General features: G+C 37.8%; 2 protein-coding genes across 6 annotated transcripts in view; one reads left to right on the top strand and one right to left on the bottom strand.

Moving 5' to 3' along the window:
- Positions 1-14,024: 14,024 nt before the first annotated feature.
- NPY5R (neuropeptide Y receptor Y5) lies at positions 14,025-22,378 on the bottom strand. 5 transcript variants are annotated; one of them, XM_055384226.2, is made up of 5 exons: positions 22,277-22,378; positions 20,531-20,570; positions 18,766-18,836; positions 16,964-17,003; positions 14,025-16,036 (listed from the first exon to the last, which is right to left on the bottom strand). In XM_055384226.2, exons 4-5 carry the CDS (start codon positions 16,973-16,975, stop codon positions 14,690-14,692), a joined length of 1,359 nt encoding a protein of 452 aa, XP_055240201.1. In that variant the 5' UTR covers positions 16,976-17,003; positions 18,766-18,836; positions 20,531-20,570; positions 22,277-22,378; the 3' UTR covers positions 14,025-14,689. The 5 variants fall into 5 exon arrangements, 4 of the variants coding, with proteins under 4 accessions (XP_055240201.1, XP_004040628.1, XP_063561696.1 ...); XR_008678861.2 differs by lacking the exon at positions 16,964-17,003 and having other exon boundaries at positions 14,025-16,039; XM_004040580.5 differs by lacking the exon at positions 16,964-17,003.
- The window catches only part of NPY1R (neuropeptide Y receptor Y1), a 20,871-nt gene continuing 18,745 nt past the window's right edge, over positions 21,447-23,572 (top strand). The window contains exon 1 of the mRNA XM_019025947.4: positions 21,447-21,979. The gene's annotated coding sequence lies outside the window, so the exon portion shown is untranslated. The remainder of the gene's footprint in view (positions 21,980-23,572) is intronic.

The raw sequence follows: 23,572 nt of genomic DNA, 5'->3' as shown, positions 1-23,572 counted from the left end.
CTCAAGAAGCTTATAATCATGGCAGAAGGCACCTCTTCACAAGGTGGCAGGAGAGAGAAGAAGCATGCTGGAGCAGGGAAAACTGCCTTATAAAACCACCAGATCTCGTGAGAACTCACTCACTATCATGAGAACAGCATGGGGGAAACGACCCCATGATCCAATCACCTTCCACCGTGTCCCTCCCTTGACACATGGAGACTAAGGAGATTACAATTCAAGATGAGATTTAGGAGGGGACACAGCCAAACCATATCACATGGCCAAGCGCAACATCAATAGAAAAGGAAATAAACTCCTCCCATGAAGAAAGATGGGTAATGAATATTTGCTGCAGAACAATCTAGCCTACCACAAAACCTAAGTAAAAGTCTTACGTGTCAGCCTTCTTTAAAAGCTTTCTTGCTTATGCTCTTTGCCCCAGTGATGACTACAGTTCTAGTTGTCATCTTTGTTCATGAGATAAAGGCTCAATGCCATACCTAGAGATGGCAGAACAACAAAGTAGAAAATGGGTTCCTGAGATCTTTAAACAGAGCCACTACTAGCCCTGTTTTCAAATCCTCTGAACTTTAAATGATAGCCTGATATTGACCATGTTGGAAGTATGTACACTACATAAATCATGAACACTCCAAGTCAGGGCATTCCAACTCTCCTGCAGAAAGTCATTTTTTAAATGTTCACCAGAACATTCTGAGAGGCTCTGTTAATGGCATAAGTGTTCTGAGGATAATTATTGACAGTAAAATTAGTGGCAATTGGCTTATAGACAAGATGACTATACTATATTATATATATCGTATATATATAAAATAATTACATTGGGACAGCATATATACATATATATATTGTACAGCAAATATATTAATATATAAAAAGTGGGTGCTGTTAATAATTAGACTGGAGCAAAAATATAAATATATTTGCTGTTTTGGGGGATGAATGAAGTGGAATGGAGAAATATTTCCCCTCACATATGAGACTCTAGTGGCCCTTGGAAGAGTTGTATAAATATATCCTAGCACTGTTAACATATTGGGTTGGATATTTCTTTGTTGCAGGGGACTGTCCTATGCGCTGTAAGATGGGTTAACAGCATCCCTGACCTCTACACACTAGGTGCTGGTAGCCTCCCATCTCCCAGTTATGACAACCAAAAATATCTCCCAACACTGTCAAGTGACCCCTAGGGAGCAAAATTGCTTCCTTCTGTAAACCAATGTTGTACAGTGTAAGGGTAAAAACAAATCTCAAAACAAAAACCACAACAAACATGATTTCCTAGGTGCCAAGAAAGAAAGATATCCCTTCTTTTCTCTTACATCATTTTCTTTAAAAAACAAGTAATTGTAAATTATTTCTGTCTTTTTTATTTGGATGTAAATCTTCCAAAAAGCTAAAAGCGTCCTAACAGTTTTATTATTCAGGAGTGTTTTTCCTGAAGAAACTTGGAGCCCTGTCTTTGAACTGTACACATAGGGAAGATAGTACCCCTATATTTCTGTCTATAGGAGTTTAACTAGGTTCCTGGCTCTCAGTTGTAATTACCAGCATAGCATAGCATAGCATAGCATAGCATAGCATAGCATAGCATAGCATAGCATCGCATCGCATCGCATCGCATCGCATAGCAGAATAAGACATTTTGGATAAAGACAATCAGCCAACACAGATGTCCACGCAGTACCTAGTGAATTTAGGATAAACTACGTAGAGCAAATGGTTCTGTCAAGTCTTCTTACTGGTGGACAAGTTATCCTTTATCTTGAGAACATACAGGCAATGGGTTGCATCTGCCTTTTTTTTTTTTTTTTTTTTTTTTTTGAGACGGAGTCTCGCTCTGTCACCCAGGCTGGAGTGCAGTGGCCTGATCTCAGCTCACTGCAAGCTCCACCTCCCGGGTTCACGCCATTCTCCTGCCTCAGCCTCCCGAGTGGCAGGGACTACAGGAGCCCGCCACCATGCCAGGCTAATGTTTTCGTATTTTTATTAGAGAAAGGGTTTCACCGTGTTAGCCAAGATGGTCTCGATCACCTGACCTCGTGATCTGCCCACCTGGGCTTCCCAAAGTGCTGGGATTACAGGCGTGAGCCACCACGCCCAGCCGCATCTGCCTATTTTTATAAAATGGTGAGACTTCTTTCTGTTCTTACAATTGCTTTAGCAAATTGCCTGTGATGTGCATTGCAATCTGGTTTAATGTTTATCTAATAATGAAATTGCTTAATTATTTTCTACCTTTGTGGAGAGAATTCAGTGGACTGGCAGAAAATTTTATTTTTATTTTCCCCAGTGAGAACATCAGGAATGAGAAGGAATTGGGAAAGTGGAAGCAAAATAGGACATAGGGGTGACTACAACTGTGTCACCATCAGAGATAATAAACACATGGAGCACTGAGTCTTAAGTGTAACTCTTTCAAGGGCCACTGTCATCTCATATATGGGGGGAAATGTTTCTCCCTCACATCACGTCTGCTCCTAAGTGAAGATGTGCTGAAGATTGCTTCCCAGTATTGTCCGTCTTCTCACCATTGTTCTGGGCTCCTCTAGTGGCCACCCTCTTCCCATCCCACTTCATTCATCCCCTAAAACAGCCACTTAATCAAGACTATTATGTATTGTAGATTTTCTGGAGAAAATGGGATAGGTGATACTGAGGAAGAATGCAACATTATAGCACAGCATACTCACCAGTAGAAAACTAAATACCGTACAGTGTAATCATTATTCTAAAGTTTCTCCCTTGCCACAGGGACTTTTCCACTAGGCAACTTGTTCTCTCTTCATCACTGGATTTACCACTTTGGACTTCCTATCTCTAGACCAATGGCCATAAAAGCTGCCTGATACATCATTTTTGTGTGACCATTTTTACTTCCCACAGTGTCTAAAAATACCATTTATCTAGGCAGGTACTATGCTTAGTCCCAATTGTGAAAAAATGAAGCAGTTAGCAATATAAGCAAAGTGAATGGGGTGCAATTAAGAAACGCCAGATATTAAATTTAGGATCCTGAGATAAAATTGATGTTGAGAAGAGAGGAGTGTCATAGCAAGTAGAGAAAATAGGAAGGAAACAGAAGAGAATAATATACAGAGAAGATCAAATTCAAAAATAGTTATAGTTACTCAGAAGAAAAGCAGATACATGGACAATAATTAAATCACCTCAGTGGCAAAACCCAAGATTGAAGATTCATAATGTCTTGTGACTGAGGCCCCAGTGCTTCATGAACCCTCTTGATTCTAAAAATATATTTAATTATTTGAGAAGGCTTGTTATATGTCTGCTCATAGATTTGATCTTACAACACTTAATTATTTATCATTCGCTTAGCCAAGCACCAGAATAAACACTGAGGATACACTGATGAATAATTTAGACAAGTCTCTGCCTTCATGGGGATTATATTTTAGTGGAATGCTCTCAAGAGATTCCATAGCTCCCTCTTGTCACATATATTCTTAAAGTGAATGCCATAGTATCTTAATATAGCTTAAGTTTTTTTTATAACCAATAAACATAAATGAAACATTATACAAATATAAAGAAGTAGAAGAAAATAAATCTCCTTCCCAGAATAGTCTTAAGCCTCTATAACTTGCCAATGTTGGACAACTTCCAGGCTTTTATTTATAGGTTGAAGCTTATGATATGATCATTTTTTGTAAGTCAAAATGATTGATTATTGGCTGTTTTATATGGTTACACTTTACATATTTTCCTTTATATCCACAGATTACTATAAGAAGAAAATTTTTCTTTAAACCTTCTGTTGGAATGAAAATTGATTTTTGTTAGAATTACATACTTATGGCTAAATAATCAAAACACCTAAACGAAGGTAAAAATCACCTGAAACAAACTCTTTTGAAAAGAAGGACTATGAAATCAGAAATTCCTAATATTAGGGAGTAAAATGATATGAATGAAAACTGACAGTATAATATATAAGTATGTTCAAATAGCATTTTACAAATATTAACCTGATCTTAGAGGAAAAGATTGGCACCAACAAAATTACAAGGAGAGTAAACAATAAGTGGTGTCAGTATAACACTTCCAACTGGTTTCTACAGAATACTGAAAATATACATCTGGTTCTTTGAATACATGGTTTGCTCATACTTAGAGGAAAGTAAACTGGCATTAGAGATTTCTACTACTCCCTATATTTAATGACATCACCTTAAAATAGTGGATCTGCACATCTAAATCTTAGCATTGAAATAGGAAGCACTATTTTCCACCATGGGTAGTAGAGAAGACATAAAAGAAAGTTGGAGTCAAAACAGGAACAACAATAACAACAACAAAAAAGTAAATCTAAACATGTTTCTGGGTCCTGGAGAATTTTCACGGGTTCTCTGGTCAGTTCAGGGAAGTTCCAGTTACTATACCCATTTTATGATGTAGTAGTTGCTGGTGTTTACCCATACCACAGTTTCCTGTGGCATGGGAAAAGCAGAGGCTAATTTTCCTAGTAAAAGAAAGAATTCTACACAAGTTACCCACAGTTGAGAGTCTATTATTTAGTTTGCTACTTCTGCTGTTGTCATCATACCAGCAAGTTGGGCTTGAGCAGGAAATGATTATGACAATTATTTGTAATTACCAGAAAAGAGAAAATGATATGCTTCTGTAACACCTAGCTTACCTAACACACAAATCAAAGGAAATACGCAAAAGACTTTAAAAGTGACAATACTTAAAAGCATAAGAATTAAAGAATATTATCATTTCATAATAAGATGAAAAATGGCCTTGGAAAAATAACAAATATATTAAAATATAGAGAATTTTCTGAAACAAACTCATTTTACCATGAGATCAATATAGGCATAATAGGAGTTCCAAAAAGAGAAGAGAGAGTGAGAAATTTATGCAAACAGAAGTACCCAAAACAATCTTGAAACAGCACAAATTTGGATGACTTACTTCCTGGTTTCAAAATTTAACTACAAAGCTACAGTAATCAAGATGGTGTGGTACTGACATAGGGTAGAAATGCTAATCAGTGGAGTAGAGTTCCAAGTCCAGAAATAAATCCTTACATTGATAATTAATTAATATTTGACAACGGTACCAAGAGAATTCCATAGGGAAAGAAGTCTTTTTAAAAAATGTTGTTGAGACAACTGTATAGCAGTATGCAAGATAATGAAGCTGGACCTCTGCCTTAAACAATATACAAAAAGTATCTCAAATTGAATCATAGACAGAAATGTAAGACCTAAAACTATTAAAGTTCTAGAAGAAAACTTAGAAATAAATCTCTGTGACTTTGGATTAGGCAATGGCATCTTAGACATGATACCCAAAGCCCAAGGGAAAAGAGAAACTAGCGAAATTGTACTTCATCAAAACTAGAAAATTTTGAGCTTTGAAGAATACCATTGAGAAAATGAAGACAACCTACAGCATGAGAGAGAGCACTGGCAAATCCTCTGTCTGATGAGGACTTTTATCCAGAATATGGAAAGAACTCTTACAACTCAACGATGGAAAGATAAATGGACATTTCTCTAAAACAGATAAGCAAGTGTCCAATAGGCACATGAAAAGATGTTCAACATCACTGGTCATTAGAGAAATGCAAATCAGTCTGGGTGTGGTGGCTCATGCCTGTAATCTCAGCACTTTGGGAGGCTGAGGCGTAAGGGATCATTTGAGGTCAAGAGTTCGAGACCAGCCTGGCCAACATGGTGAAACCCCATCTCTACTAAAAATACAAAAAAAAAAAAAATGAGCCTGGCATGGTGGCACACACCTGTAATCCCAGCTACTCAGGAAGCTGAGGCATGAGAATCTTTTGAATCCGGGAGGCGGAGGTTGCAGTGAGTTGCAGTTGCTCCACTGCACTCCAGCCTGGGTGACAGAGTGAGACCTTATATCAAAAAAAAAAAAAAAAAAAATGCAAATCAAAACTACAGATGGTACCACTTCATGCCAACAACCCAAATGTCCATCAGCAGAAAATGGATAAACAAAGTGTATTGTATCAATGCAATAAAATAGTAAGTGACAACAAAAATTAATGAAGTACTATCCATTTTACCACATGAATTAAACTTGAATACATACTATTGAACGAAGCCAGTCATAAAAGACTACATATTATATGACTCCATTTATATAAAATGTCCAGAAAAGAAAAATTCATAGAAATAGCAACTAGATTAGTGGTTGCCAAAGGAAGGGAGAGGGAGAAAATGATGAGTGGCTGCTAATGGGCACAGGGACTTTTGGAGTGATGAAAATAGCCTAAAATCAGAGAGGAGTATTAATTGCAAAACTCTGTGACTATATATTAAACACTTTAAAAGTGTGAATTTTACAGTATATTACTTACGTCTCAATAAAGCTGTTACAAAAAATAGATCTTCACCTGGTTGCTGGAATAAGAGTACAATGAGAATAATGGAAATGACTTTTTAAAATCGGGCACTTCAAAGCTTTCTGTAGTCACCTGAAATTGACACAGTGAAAATATCAGTTTATTGTATCGACCACCATAAACCCTTCATCACCCACCTAAGTGATTAGGAAGTCATTTCTTTGCTACTCATCACTGTAATCCTGGAATAGTGTGTATTCAGGGTAGTAAACACCTGTTTTATCAAGAACTTATGTGAATATGATAACAAAAACAGTAAATTTTCCAAAGTGAAAAAGGCATAGCAAAGTCAGCCAAATATTTTCATTGAATTACCTGTGACATCCCTCCCTCTCCCATTCCTATTCCTTTTGATTACATGTCAGGATTAGCAAATTACAGCTACATATAGGTATCTGAAATTATCTGTCTTATTGGAGGACAAGAAACAAAAAAACTTGGGTTTTGGTAAAACGGAGGCAGAAAAAGTGGACATATATTCCTTAAAGGATTCAGGAATTGAAAGAATAATCTAAATGTAGGTGTCTGCTGCCTAAACCCTGAGAAGACAAATACAGTGATCTGAAAAGTGGCAAAGCTTCTGACAGAGACCTCTTATGATAATAGAATTAGGTTCAAACAAGAAACATATCTTTTCACCATCATGTTCTAATAAGTCAAAAAAGAAAACTCTAATAAGAATCAAATTGTCCTTTAAGAAAAATCATTAAAGTTAGGGTAGGGGATAATCTGTCACCATTTTAATCAAGATACACAATAGAAAAAAAGGAAAATGTGTACAAAAGGTGATAGAAAAAAAAATCAGTGAAAGATGCTTGGTTAACTCTAGGGGAAAAGAGAGGTGAGACCAGCTAATTGGAGAAGAGGACTGCAAATTGGTTAGCATTGAGTGTGGGAAGGCTGTCAGCAGACTTTAACAAAGACCAAGAACAAATAAAGTCCAAGATCAGAGTGGACCTCTATTGCCTATTTCTTTTCTATCTCTTGAATTGCCACCAAACTCTTAGCTCTACACTATGTACGAGTGTACAACAAAGGTGTCTATAGAGACCGCCCAAGCTGCTGTTTAATATATTCTCTTTTTTTAATTTTAGGGGGAGGAGGATCTTATTTTCATTTACCTTTAACAATATTCACTATATCTGTAGGGAGAGAGAGAGATTTTGATTTTTTTTGCACATACACATGATACTTAACTTACTTTAAAATAAATTGAAATAACTTCACCGATTCCCAAATAAAAATAGTATCTTTTGATGGTAGATGTATTTTAAACTATAGATTCTGATGAAACTAAATATTGATGAAGTTAATAATATACAAAAACCCCTCAAAAACCTACTTTCACAATCTGATGTTTGTAGTTGTTTCATTTTGTACTTCATAAATTCAACTTTATATTTTTGCATTTTGATTCCAAATGATTCAATATTTTAGCAGTTTAGTGCTTCTCTTCAAAGCTTTACTATGGATTTGATCATCTTTGTTCCCAATAAATCAAACACCAAATAGGCCCAATTATTTTCTCATTTAACAATGTTTTTATTAGGTATAGAAGTATCCTAATATGCTATATAAACATTTAAATTAGATAATGGAATTTCTAAAGCTGTTATACAGCATCTTGAGACAAATTTGCAGGTTTATCACCACAATCATCCTCCTTATTAACTTGTAGTTTAACGCAGTGCTCCCTATGTTTCCTATTCAACAGTGGTCCATATTAAACAACCTAAGCCTAAGTCTTAAAATAATTACAAACTGTATAATGGTCAAAAGTACCACTGTGGTTTACAGCATTCTGCTAAGTGCTTTATCAGCTGAGTTACTGCGTCACCAGCAGGCTCTCTGGACTATATTAACCATCCTAAACTTCCACTCAATGTGCACATGGGAACTCTCAAAACTGCTCTGTTAAAAGAAGGGAGATTAAATAAATAATATTTTAGTGGATATTTAAATAGCACCTAATTGTGTCTTTAGTGACTTTAATGGCCCAAAATACTTCCATGGGCTACCCGAAGGTCTAAAGAACACACTAAGGAGACACTGACCCACAGCAGCACCAATGGCACTGTCCTTGAAGGCAGGGATGCAAATGAGATCACTCACGTAAAGTGCCTTCAGTGTGTCTAGCAAATAATAAGCTTCCATTGTCTATGATGACAGTGATGACAACAACGATGATGATAAAATAACGCTTCATATTTTTATCATACCAATAATCATTATAATGTTTTCTAATTGTTAGGTTTCGATTCAATTGTTGAAAAGAGGAAGAATAGAGACTGTGCCTGGATTAGATGGGAAAATGGACTGAAGCAAGGTCCACACCAGTGCTGCTCTGATTTTGCTCCTTTGCCTCCAGGGAAGGCACTGGACATCATTCCTATCACCCCCCATCTCCAGAGACCAGAGAGGCCTTTACAGTCCCTGCTACCTGGTATCCAAGCACCCAAGACTAATCAGAATTGCCATGCCAGCCAAAAACTATTGCTATTCTAGACCTCTTATCTCAAGGATTAGGGAATTTAGATGGTGGGTTTTCCAAGCTAGCATCTAAGAAAAGGGTATGAACTTCAGAACTAGAAAATTTAGACTTATGTGACAGATCTACTGACACTTTTTTTAAATAGATACTTACCTACATACATAAGGAATAAAAAAGTCCAAAGAAATCATTTACTAAAGTGTAGTTGATGGGGAATAAGTAAGTAGTAGATATATAAATTGTATATCCATAACCCTGTATCTAAAATTCTGAGATCCGGCATATTTAGAAAAATATTAATATAACTTCATATTGGATATAAATATTATATGGATATCTATGCTATGCATTATTTACTACCCCCAGTGTGGTCTGGGGTCGCTGTCTATAATCAAAAATATTAATATTTCCGTAGCAAAATGCATGATGATACCTGCCAAGTGGGCTAAATAAAGACCATAATTAGCCTCTTATGAGTTCAGGTCAGCTCAGTAATGATTTATAAAGGATGATAAACCTGTATTTAGGATGTAATACTAGGAACAAGAATTTTCATGGAAAACGTTAAAGAATATAATTGTAATATCTTGTCATCCTTTTTATCACCATCCTCACAAACACTTCTATGGTGAATTTGAGCGTAGTTAGTGCCAGACTGACCGCCATTTCACCTGGAAAAGCTATTTTCCTGAATATCCACTACTAAACAGTCCTAGCTTTTAACACTTTTGATAAATGTTTCTGATTTACATTGAACTGCATGCGTTGCATTAGCCTGACTTTAAAACAAATTACATGGAGTATAATAAAATTACTAAAAGTGTTCAGGACTATCCAAGTTCAATATTATGCTGACTAGCTCTTGACGTTCAACCCCTTTAGGAAACCTATTGAGAGAAAGAGAGAGAAACCTAAAATCCCATAGCTGAGAAACTCTCATTCTTTCAAATTTTCCCGTTATCATTTATGATTTAGAATTCACATAATGGACACCTTCTTCTGTTGTGATTAAGTAGCTTCTACTGTATCCGACTGTTTCACAAGTAAAAATTATAAATACTGAACCAAAAAAACATAATGACCTGGAGGTAACTTGAAGGAGCTCCTACTGGCCAAAGATGGAACTATTTGAGCTTCAATAATGATAATAAAGGCAATGAATCAAAGCCAATCAAATGTGTTTACATCCATGAGTTGATCACTTTCTAACAATTAGTAAATAAAGAGATAGTATCAAACTTTCATTGTCTTTCCTAAATGAACTGTACCATTGCATAACCAAATAATAGATACAAGAAAGTATCTTTTCATTAATGTATTTAATCTAATAAATGTGAAAGAAATAATAGAATTAAAACTTCACCATTTTTGCAACCCCCAGTGAACTAACATATATATGGGCATTAAGCATCCATGGTGGTGAATATCACAAATGAAGTTAGAGGAACACAGTCTGTTTTCATAACTAGAGCTATCTTTTTAGTATAAGTTAGATTATGTCTTCTCGCTGATCAATATCCACAATAACTCCTCATTTCACCAAAAGTGAAATTCAACATCCTTACAAATACCTACAAGGACCTGTGACATCTGTCCCTAAACCGGCTCCTTGTTTCATTTCTGTCTGTTGCACTTCTGCTACAGTGAATTCTTTCTGTTCCTTTGACACTCAGTGTGCTCCTGGCTTCAAAGCCTTTGCACTGGCTGTACCTTCTGCCTGCAGTCCTCCTTTCCCCAGTAGTCACACAGCTCACTTCCTCACCTCTTCCTAGTCTTTGCACAAAAGTCATCTTCTCAATGAAAGTATGGAACCATCCCATTTGAAGTTGCATCCATCTCTTTTTTTCCCTCATGCCACATGCGCATGACTTCTGACCCTGCTCTGTATTGTATTAAGATTCTAATCATTACTACTAATATACTGTTATTGGGTTGAATTGTCCTCCTGCCTAAAAAAATACTGAAATATTAGTCTCCAATACCTCAGAATGTGACCTTATTTGAAAATAAAGACATGGCAGATGTAGTTAGTTCAACTAAGATGATGTTCTACTAGAGTGTGGATGGGTTTGGGGGGTGATCCAGTATGACTGGTGTTTTTATAAGAAGAGAGAGACTGGAGCACAGAGACACAGGGAGAACATCATATGACAAGGCAGAGGTTGGAGTTATGCAGCTGCAAGGAATACCAAAGATTGCCAGCTAGCCCCAGAAGCCAGAAAGGGGCAAGGAAGGGCTCTCCTTCAGGTTTCGGATGGAGCATGGTCCTGCAGACACACTGATTTCAGGCTTCTAGCCTCTAGAACTGTGAGACAATAAACGTCTGTTGTTTTAAGCCACCCAGCTTGTGGTGCTTTGTTTTGGCAGCCTTTGGAAACAATACATGTATCTATATAGTGTACCACTACTATATACCTCATTTTATTGTTCTTATTTCTATTGCTTGTTCACCTCCTGCCACTGACTCCCCACCTTCCAGAAAGCCAGCATCAAATGAGTAGGGATCTTTTTGGTCTGTTACCTAAAAGAGTCCCTAGTACACACTAGATATTCAATAGACACCTGTTGGTTAAAATAATCCTCATATATATTTCTTCATCATTTAATTGAATTGCTCTTTGTGCTTTTGCCAGCTTTTTTAAAAAAAAAATCTAGTGTTTTATTATTCACAGTAATGGGCAACATAGCTGGAAGGAATAATTTTTTTTTTTTTTTTGGGACAGGGTCTTGTTTTGTTCCCCAGGTTGGAGTACGGTGGCATGATTATGGCTCACTGCAGCCTCCAACTCCTGGGCTCAAGCAATCTTTCCAACTAAGCCTCCTGAGCAGCTAGGACTACAGGCATGCACCACCACACCCAACTAACTTTTAAAATGTTTGTAGAGACAAGGTCTCCCTATGTTGCCCAGGCTAGTCTTGAACTCCTGGGCTCAAGCAATTCTCCCAACTTGGCCTCCTAAAATGCTGGGATTATAGGTGTAAGCCACCATGTCTGGTCAGGAATAATTTAAATAACCAGTAACACCCAGTGTAACATCTCTTCCTGAATTAAATATTTCTAAATAATTGCAAAAAAGTAATGAGGTTGACTGTTTACAATTTCATCTCATTTCCCCTAGCCATGCTTTTGTGAAGATGCTATTGAACAAGTAATCAAGTCAGACACCAGGAGAGAATAGGAAAAAGATAATCAGCCTTTGAGCAATGTAGAGTTGAATGAACATAAATTGTTTAACTCACTAAGCAAGTGTCTATAAAATAAATCATTATTCATAATAATCTTCTAAAACCATTAATCCCAATCTCAATGACTTCTGTCCACCAGCCCATCCAAAGTTCTCAACTTTCAATTATTAAGAACATTCGGTTATTTCTGTTTAGGAAAGATAAATTTCTTGCTTCGAGTTCAATAGTTTAAGAGCCTCAAATTAGTTTATCCAGCTGAACTAAACTCATCTATCAACAGCCATAAAACCTGTGAAGTTTGGCAGTTATTGTATATTTGCTAATGCAAGTTTTTCTAACAGGATAAAACACCTCCCTATGCATTTATATGAGCCCTTATCGGTGAGATTTTTCTCCCTTCAGCCACTAACATCAAACCTTGAAATTAATTGTGCTAGTGAAAGTGCAAATGCCAATTGCTTTTAAATGAGAGGTCAGTCCTCAGATTACTCCCCTTTCCCTTCTTCTTTTGTCCATGGTGAGATTGAGAGAAGAAAAAAAAAGTTTTAATCACAAAAATCTTCCCTTCCAAAAGCAAGCCTTGATTAACATAGTTCTACTATGTCATAGTGCAGAGAAAAGGGATGATATTCGTGAGGGACATTCTTACTAGGCAGAAAAAAGTAGAATCCCTTAGAATAAAAAGGAAAGAGGAAAACAGAAAAGCAAAAGTGAACCAAGTTTTTTCGCCTTTTCCATCTGTTATAATATAAAAACTTGGGACAGGCACTCATATAGCACCAGAAAGATTCGAGGGAAGCTAAAAGCAGAGGGGGCTTGTGACCAGATTTATATTTGAAAGTCTGAAAAAGGACTGAGAGGCAGAGTGCTATGGTACCAACATGGAGTGGACACAACAGAGTTGATAGGGCAGCTTATCACATATGAGCAGAGAGAAAGCCTGAGTAAGCCCAAGTTGCCTCAGTTCTTTGTTATCTATGTGAGGAATAGTGTTTCATAAGTTCCTGTGGAGTTCCAGTGATGAATGTAAAGTTCTCCAATAGTTTCCAGGTTTGGCAAGGGGCAATGTCATTGACTGCATAGCAAGACTCCACAGAGTAGACAGCCTAACCTTTGAACAAAACAGAGGATGTGGCTGACACTCAAGCAACGACAGTTTAAGTCAATGAGAATATCAATCCTACCATGTCAGCAGGGGTTGGGGATTCTGGAGCTGGACTCTGAGGCCTTAACGTTGTTGAGAACAGAGCATACATGGTACAGCAGAGCCTGATGTAACACAGAAACAAGGCAAGATTATCGTGCCTCAACTGAAGTTCAGCAGGAACCAGTAGAGGATATTTTGTAGACCAGCACTATTTTCCCTGTGGCAAGAAATCACACCAATTTCCCGTATGTGGATATCATCCAGGGAAAAAGAAGGGCATAAAGAATGCCCCATAGAGATTTTGGATTTTTAATTAATTAAATACTTACCAGCATGGCTTATTACTTGTAAACTTAGAGCTTTTGTGTTTGTTTTGTTTCATTGTTTTCCCGTATTATGAACAGGAATCAATATGGAAAAGGCTTAAATCAGTTATAGGAACTGAAGATGTCAATGTTATTATGCACATCTGAATCGTATATGCAAATATGCTATTTTTTTTCAGATACTTGGTTCTTTAAAAGACTAGGCTAAAACAAAGTTTCAACAATTGAAAAGACTGACCTCAATTTAACAAGACAGCATATGAGACTACAGTATTGAAACAGTATAAAGTATATTAATCATTCTATATGTTGGCCAAAAAAAAATTATCTGTGCACATTTAAAATATTCTTTAAAATTATTTAATAATTGGAAATACAGATACCATTTAGACTTCACATTTTAGAATAGAAAAGATGTATATGAAAACAACTTTTATTGGTAGTGTTTAATGTTGTATAATGAGTCTGGAAAGGATTTAAAATTCTTTATTTGGTAAATTACTTGTGTATTACTAGGACAGTGGAGTTAAATTGACAATTTGACCAATTCTCAATAGGCAATAGCATTTTCCTACAGGACTTCCAAAACTGTACTTAATGTTGAAGATTATAATCATAATTTGGGCATACATCTGTCATTTAGTTGTGATTTTCCAGGCATATTAAATTTTTTCTGTACTTCACAAACTAAACATTAAGAAGCCTATGGAGTAGAAATGAATATAGATAGCTGGTAGATATTCTTCAAGTTTGAAATTAAAAGTTCCTTGAGAAAAATTTTTTCTTATTATATTTTTGGACAAAAGTACTGAGTTGGTTAGATATAACTTTTACTTTCAACAAAAAATACAATTCATTTGTTTATAAGACAACATGGAAGTGGAAGGTAATACAACTTTCTAAAGTGAAATTACAGATTGGATTGACACTGACTGCACAACTAAATAAATTAATCCTACTGTAACACATAAAATTATCTTCCATATATTATGAACTGACATTTGAATCCAGAACTCTTTCACATAAATTAAATTCCATGTTAACAAAATTTCTATTTATTATATGTAAATAGTTATCATAAATATATTTTATATGACCCCAGCATTTGTTCTTTCCTTGGTAAACAGTGAGAATTATTACATATGAAGACAGTGTATAAGGGACACTAAATCAGCTTTAATCCCATTATTAAGAAATCCATATAGAATTGGATTAAGACAACAGGACATCATGCCCAACAAATGACAAATGCAATACACCAACTTGAAATGCCTATTTGAAATAAGATTGTCATTAAAATCAGTTACCACATGGAAAAGGTGTAGTGGCATCCAACTAACAGCAAATACTAATATCAGTATGGTCAGTCTGTAGAAAACACTTCGAGATCTCTTTTTTATTCTTGTAACAGAACGTTTTACTCTCAATTCATGAACATCTGAATTTTCTTCAGGTTTTATCTCAAAGCAAGTGGGGACCCCTGGTATGAACTTGCTGGATGAAGAGAGCTGACTTCTTACAGAGCCAAAGTTTTCTGGAAGTATTCTGGAGTGGTTCTCTTGAGAAGGTCTTTCTGGAGCAGGTAACACACATGCTGTCTTCTTGCTATATCTTCTTCTGTGTTTTTTGATGAATGAATAACTCCATTTATGGCTGCCAGAGAGTTTCACCTGAGGCCCACTCTTTTTGGATGGATGAAGAGTTAAGTTGATCATCTCATTTTCTTCAAGTCTGTTTTCTTTGTTGGACAATCCACAGCTTATACTTCTGCAGACACTTGTATGACTTACAGTAAGACAAACTAAGGGCAGAATATACTGAACTAGCAATAAAGAGATAGTAAAGGCAATTCTGTATGAATCAGATGGCCATGACTCAACACATAAATACCTGCTGCTCAGCAATGCTGAACCAAATGTTTCTTGAAGTTCCACAAGACTGTGAAACACTGGAAGGGGAGAACAGATGGCAAAACCTAGTGTCCAGACAGTAGCTATCAGAAAGTAGCCATGGTTTGCTGTTAAATTATTAGATATGGGATGTTTTATCATATGATACCTGACAATGGCAATTGATATTAAAATTAAAGTTGAAACCAAAACTGACACACATTGAAGAAAAGGCATAATATGGCACATGACTTTGCCAAACATCCACTGATCCAGCAAGACAGACGTCAGTGTGAAAGGTGAGCAAAACAGCACAACCAAGATATCAGAAAAGGCCAGATTGCCTATGAGGAAGTTTACCGTAGTCTTCTGATTACGCTTTTTCATGAGAGCCATTAAAATAAGTAGATTCCCCATAAAGCCAAGAAGACTTACAAATGTATAGAGCCCAATCAGAAAATACTGTAAGTCATCTACACTGCTTTTATAGTCATCCCAGACTGGGAAATCAGAATTCCGAGTGGCAGCAGTATTATTCTCTGTGGCAAGTGTCTTGTTATAATACTCGTCGAGCTCTAAATCCATATTATAGTCCTGCTTGGAATAAAAAGACATTTGTCAGCAACCAAAAAAAACATTACATGACTACTTTAAATTAATCTATTCAGAAGGAAACTAAATATTACAATCAGCTCCCGTGACCTTATTAATCTCCTAAGGAAGTTTATGATATCTTTTTTTTTTTTTTTTTTTTTGAGACGGAGTCTCGCTCTGTCGCCCAGGCTGGAGTGCAGTGGCGCCATCTCGGCTCACTGCAAGCTCCGCCTCCCGGGTTCACGCCATTCTCCTGCCTCAGCCTCCCGAGTAGCTGGGCCTACAGGCGCCGGCCACTGCGCCCTGCTAATTTTTTGTATTTTTAGTAGAGACCGGGTTTCACCGTGGTCTCGATCTCCTGACCTCGTGATCCGCCCGCCTCGGCCTCCCAAAGTGCTGGGATTACAGGCGTGAGCCACCGTGCCCAGCCCAGAAAGTTTATGATACCTTTAACTCGTTCCAAGGGCAATGCAAGTATCAGCCAATAATGATTATAGTAAATTTAATTTTATCATTACTTCTAAGATGTATTAATTTATGTTAAGGTAGTAGATTGCATTTTTAAAATTTCTGTAGTAAATAACGTAAGGAAAGAAAAAGGCAAATGTAGACAAGAACTTCAAGATACATACTTTGCAATCACTCATTAATATTATTCTCCAAGTCAATATACTTGGTATGTAGTATAGTCACATAATCTTATCATAAAAATTCCATTTATTTCTATCTCAATCTAGGCCAAACTTAAAAGTCACTTGTCCTGGTCAACGCGGCTGGACATGATCTCCTCTTCAGAACTCCTGTTACATTCTGTTTACAGTTGTCTGATGCTACATATCATAATCTGCTTTCATTGCATTATAATGCCTACCCATCTACCTTGTTTATTTACAAGCAATGGAAAAGCAGAAACTATCTCTTACTCACTTTGGAATCCATCCCAATACATGGCAGAGTAACTTCATCACTGCAGGTATTAAATAAATGTTTATGAGAGAATAAAACGTTCAAACAAAACTCTAGTAACAAATATCACCTAGTTCGTACAATGTTCAAATTTATGCTCCTTGAGAATAGGATCACTATCTCATGACCCAGATGCATATAGTAGGCACTCATTAAATATATTTATCAAACTGTACTGTTGACTGTGTGGACACAATGCTGGATGATGACATCTTTCTGTGACCAATCCTCAATGGTTTGAGATGTGCCAGATTATCTCTGATTAGGACAACCACTGACAGACTAGCAGTGCTGTTGGCGTTTTAAAAAAACAAACAATCAAACTTCACCTGTTTATTAATTTAAAAACTGTGTATAGATTTTGGCTTATGAAAGAGTCAATGAATTCATTGTTCAAGGAAAGCATTATACCTTAAACGTAAATGTAGCAGTGATATTAATATAACTCCCGGTAATAAGTTTTCTTCATTTCAAATTAAATTAATGTCATACCTCAATGGCATTACGTATTTACCTCTACATATTAGACTTTTGATGCTACTGCCTGATGAAGCACTAAATTGCCTATAACATACCAATAAGAGGCAAAAAGACTCCCTCCTCTCGTTTAAAAAAAAAAGGACTTTTTTTTTTTTTTTCTTAGGAAAGGGGTCTCATTCTGTTGCCCAGGCTGGGGTGCAGTAGTGTGACCACAGCTCATTGTAACCTTGAACGCCTGGACTCAAGCAATCCTCTCATCTCAGCCTCCCAAGCAGCTGGGACTACAGGCACGTGGGACTACAGGCACTTGCCACTACATCTGGCCAATCTTTCTATTTTTTGTGGAGATGGGGTCTGGCTATGTTGCCCAGGCTGGTCTCAAACTCCTGGCCTCAAGTAATCCTCCCACCTTGGCCTCCCAAAGTGTTGGGATTATAGGCATGAGAGGCGTGAACCACTGTGCCCAGCCACTTTAATGTTTTTTTAACAAGAATTTCCTACAGAAAACACAAACCAACAAAGAAATTAATTCCAATAAATACATTGTCGTAGAGATTGTGATATATATAGTTAAAAAACCACTTTTGTTACCTATCAATATATGTTTATCTACTTATTTCTAGATCTATAATTGAATAATTATACTAAAACTATAAAAATACATGTTTATTTAAATTAATAGTAAACACTGTTATCTTTAATTTATGAGGGACCTGCAGGTCTTAGTTCAATAAATTTCCAAATGGCAAATACTATTGTGTACATACATTCATTACAAATAAGTTTAACTTCAGTTCTATGTGTAGCAAGTTTCAAACAGGATGACAGAGTCATCATTGTGCTATGAGAAAAGTTACAAGTTTTTCACAACTTCTACAAGTGATTCTATGTTGACCAAATTATTTTCTGGAAGCTAACTACATCCTTTTAAAGGATAAGTTAATTCAAAGACTTAGGATTGTATTCATTCATTCTTAGACCCTAGCCAACAATTTACATTGATATTGCCTCAATGACAAAGAACACCTGGTACAAAAGTGACTCGCATGACCTACTGAATCATATTATTCATCATATTCCCAGTCAATGGCCTCTCAGCACCTACTCCGGATAGGTCAGTAAGCTTCTAATCAAAACAGCTTTGACTGGTGCTTTTGCCTAATTTCCAGAGTTCTGATGATCCCCTGGCTCAATTCAGCTTATTCATGATCCTATTTATATTTATAATGTGTACAGGCTGCTTGTAACTGAAATCCTGCTTAGTTGTTCTTCTCTTGACTTACTTTCTTGAATCAATCCTTTCTTCTAACTTTGTGGCAGGTCAGTTGTTACTGATAGCCTTTCCTTGTAACACCTAAGCAAGAGCAAGAGAGAAATTAGATGGCCCCTTCTACAACGGCTTTGTGCCTTTTTGGAACATGTAACTGTGGATGATACTTACTTAGTGTAAAATTGCTGTTCAAAATTTTTTGAAGAAAGAGAAGATGCAGCACAATTTGTGGTAATAGAAACAATGTAGTTTTGAGTCTAAAATTCAGATTTTTCTCCATTCCATGTGGTTAGACCTCTCTATTATATTCGAATGGAGATAAAAGTCTTAATTATTTTCATTCTAGAAATGATGTTTAATAAAGCATATTACACATAGTGGATGCTAAGTAAATATTTCTTACCAATCGTTTTAGAAAAGCAGTTTAATTTCCCTTGCTTTAAAATAACAGAAATGAATCATTCTGGCAATGTGGGAAAATTCAGGATAGAGTATGACTATATTTTTGTGTGTACATATATATGTGTGTATATGTATCTTTATATATACATTTATAGAGAACCATTGAAATTATAGATGTTTTAAATGGCCCCAAAATGCAATGAGGAGGAGATACCTACACAGACAATATAGTTTAGCACTTTAAATTTGGATATGTTCATTGATAAAGGCTATCACACAAGTAACATGAAACTAAAACTGTAAGATATATTTACAACATTTAAAAAATGTAAACAAAAAAAGAAGTATATCCATTTCCACGACTGTGCAGTCTGTTATTAAAACTTTTACTTTAAATATATGCACATAAAATATTGAATGCATTAAATTGTAAAACCACATCTCCTTAGTAAGAAGATGAAATAAATGCCATCTTGAGTGTTCATTGGACACTGGAGAAAAAACTGAGGATGCTTCTTTCATTCCTTAAAACATTTGAGTATTTTAAGAAAGTAGATAATTTATATATAATTTTAAAGGGTAGGCTCCTTCTATTAATGAACAGCTAAGAATGATTAGTTGTTCCTTCTTTTATTCATTCAAAAAGTATTTATTGAACATATATTCTGCTAGGTGCTCTGCTCTGCTCTAAGCATAAAGACAACTAATGCAAGGTGCTATGCCAAGAATATTCTATATAGATTAATTCAAGCTCACACCCTGAGTAACTGTAGATTGCTGAGATATAAAAGGCCCCAAATTGGATGATGAATGAATTAATAAATGAATGGCATTCTCCTGACTGATAGTAATATATTATTTCTCTATAGCATGGACACATGCATTACTGCTGAATATAATGAATACTTTATGTAGCTACTGATAGATTGATAAGCAAATTTAAAAAATTCTCTCTTAGCATTCATTCATTCAACATTCATTTATTCATTTTATTTTGGTGTGACTGTAGTCAACTTTCTCCTGCTCTCCCTCTAGCCCCACCCCACACCATCTACCACATAAACATACACACATGTAATATCTAATATATAGTCTGCACAAAATGAACATTCTGTGAATCTTTGCTCCAATGAAGGAAGAATTTCTTCTTACAACTAAATAATGAATATTGCAAATGCTGGAGGCGGGGAGGGGGGGTGGGGGAGAGGTGGTGGTGGACGTGTAGTTTTTTTTAAAGTGCCTCCTGGTAGCCAGGGGATAGTTTAAACATTAGGAAAATTTTGTACAATAAGATTTAAGTTGAAAATCTAAGGTACAGGAACGCACTTAAAATGAAAAAACAAACAAAAAAGCAGGATTTTTTCCATTAAACTTACCCTTTCCCTTCCTTTTTCCTGAAAAACACAATGAGCAGACCTACAATGGAAATCCAAATTTCAACAAGTGTTATTACGAGTGCTGTACATTTTTATGCAACATATTTTATCTATTATAAAAGTAATGATATATGTGAATCTTCTGAGATTGCTATAGAAATTATGAAATATAGCCAGAGAAAAAATATTTTAACATGGAATATTATTTGACAAGAAATCTGATATTGACAGCATGAGACTTTTGTCATACCTAATTACTATATTTACTCATTCTCTTTTGTATTAGTTGTATCTCCCACCATCAGAATTTCCAGGCTGAAACACAGAACTTTAATCTCTGAGTAAAAAGTGTGAAAAATAAAAGTTCTTTATTAAACTATGGCAACTTATAAAAAATAACATCTTTTTAAAGGTTTACTGGAATTTTCTTATAAACTCTTCTATATCTGACACCTAGACAAATGAAACCTTCTGAATAGATTTTAAGTATTTTAAGAAAGTAGATAGTTCTTAAGAATAATAGGAGGAACTGCAGGGAATTCAAAGGATATTAAAAGTCTGACTTGTACATTTAAATAAGGTTTCTTTGTTTGAATAATTTTTTGCTTTATGAAAATACACATCATTCTTTTCACAAAGGATGACAATCACACAAAAGAATAAAATATATGTAATTCTTTTTCCTCCTGCAATGATACAATATCAACTATTGTCTGTTTTGCTGTGATCGTGGAACAGCAGCATGATTCCATGTTCTCAAATATTCCCATGGTTTGTTCTTAAAGCCAGAATCTGGCACAATTTGAATTGGAAAGATAAATACAGCTCTGCTCAGCTGACAAACACACAGGCATGCACCACCCTCCCTTCCAAATTCTAACAGCAGAGTTTCTCTTCCCTTGAGAAATCTGAAATCTAAAATTGCATTCGGACTGCAAAATTCTGCTGAAAGAGCCTTAGGCTATTTTCCATGGTCTAAGGTAAAATCGTTTTGGCTTTGGTCCAACACAACGCCTCAGTTCCTTTAAAAGATTAACTAAAGGTCTGTGAACTTGGAAAAAAGAATTCCCGTTTCTGGAATTCGAGTTCTATGGATGTTTGTTATTGCTCGCATTTGTTATATGAAGACACCTCGCAAACAGGAGCGCAAACCTTAGAGCGCAGCTGCCTCCCGGGCTCGGGTCAGCGCTGGACCGCGCGGCAGCTGGACGGCCTGAGTGGCGCCCCGCGGGCTGTGCCCCTGGCCTCGCCAGAGACCCGCTAGGGTTGAGCCCTGACCCGGGCACCCCGCGGGCTGCTGTTCCCAGCTCCGGACGCCAGCCGGGCTGCAGCCAGAGCGCGTCCAGCCGGGGGCAGCGCTTTGTCCATCCCCCGCCCCATCCCCAGGAGGCCCCTTCGCGGATCCCCGACACTCTCCTCCCGGGTTCGGCCCGCGCCTGCTCCACCCGGGTGAGTTGGGAACCGGAGGGACCTGCTCGGCACGAAAGAATTCAGCCCAGTACCCTCTCCGCTGTCTCTTCACTCCTGACAAGTGCCTGTTCCGCCACCCTAATCCCCATTTTTCCAGCCGCGCTCCCTTCACCTTCCCCACCCCGCTCTCTTGGGACCCCCGACAACGCCCTGGCACCAGAGACAGGGGTGCGGGACCTGCGCAGACTCGCAGCCCGCGCGGGGACCCGCCACGGCCCCTCGGTGCAGGCCTACCCGGCGCGAAAGGGGTTGGCAGGGAGGGGCGGGAGCCCGTACCTCGGGGCGCCCCGGCCGCTGCAGGCCCTGGGCTCCCGGGAGCGCGGCCCAGCGCGATCGCTCCTGCACCCCGGCGGTGGCGGCAGCAGCAGGAGCAGGACCTGGAGGCGGCGGTGGGGAAGAGGGGGCGGGGGTTTAACGGCGTCTCGAGAACACGTGACTGTTCCGGGGACCCCCGAGACCCTGCTCCAAGGCGCCTGCTCCGCGCCAGCCTCTTCCAAAGCCGGGGGCCGGGGGCGTCCCAGACCTACGCCGCTGTTTGGGCGCTCTAGGGAGAAGCCACAGGGCCCCGGGATGTCGTCCCTTCACCCTGGCCTCGGGTCCCAGGCCGACCAAGTTAACTTGATGGGCAAATCGAGTTTTGCCGGTCCAGCCCCCAACCCTGTGTAGTGAACTCTGAGAAGTCTTGGACTGGTGTGAGGATGGCTGTGCCCCTAAGTTCTTAGTATTCCTGAGAACAAGCTTCGACTCTCAGGTTTTATCTTTGTTTGGGGTGGGGGACGGTGGGGGGTGGTGTGGTGATAAAAAGAAAGAAAGAAAAAAGAAAAAACACTGCTCTTCCTTTGCACCTTTTTGAAGTAAGAAGAGTGGAGGTGGGGAGGCTGACCCAATGTTCAGGAGAGGCAACAGCGTCTGCGGTAATGAGCCCAGCAGAATAGAAGGGAAGTTTCCCCACTCCAAGGAGTGGCAGCTGTGGGTGTGGGCAAGTGGCAGGAGCAGGGGAGTGAAGCTGAAATGAAATCAACGCTGCTCAAGACTATATTCAATAGCAAAGAGAAGACGAAGGGCTAAAAACGAATTGTCATAGGTTAAAAAAAAAAAAAAGACGGGAAAAAAGCCCACACAAAAGAAGAGAAAACCTGTCCTTCTGTTCCTTCCCAACATGATTTCCATCCCTAATGTTTCCAAATCTGTATTGCGCAGGTTTGCTTTATTTTTAGCTCATCATTAGGTGGCAGGTACTTTAGGCGCGCGCGCGCGCGTGTGTGTGTGTGTGTCTGTGTGAGAGAGAGAGAGAGAAAGAGAGGGAGAGAAGGGAGAAAAGAGACATTGGGTAGATGTCCATGTGTCTTTGGACATAGCTTTACCATGAGAAAGGGTGTAGTTATTGTACCCTTTAATACTGAAAACTATTATGTAACAGACAGCATCTCCTGCTGAGTAGAGTCGTGTGGGATAAACCGAAGAGAACTTTACCCCTTGGGAGCAATGTGACTTGTAATTCTGACATCTGGGGCAGACATCACTGTTACACCAGAGGTCAAAGAAAATTTTTTGTGTCCCCTTTCTGCTGAA

The sequence above is a fragment of the Gorilla gorilla genome, chromosome 3, assembly GCF_029281585.2.
Source record: "Gorilla gorilla gorilla isolate KB3781 chromosome 3, NHGRI_mGorGor1-v2.1_pri, whole genome shotgun sequence".
Lineage (NCBI taxonomy): Eukaryota > Metazoa > Chordata > Mammalia > Primates > Hominidae > Gorilla > Gorilla gorilla.
The sequence above is the reverse complement of the archived record's forward strand: the minus strand, read 5'-3'. Positions and strand labels throughout refer to the sequence as shown.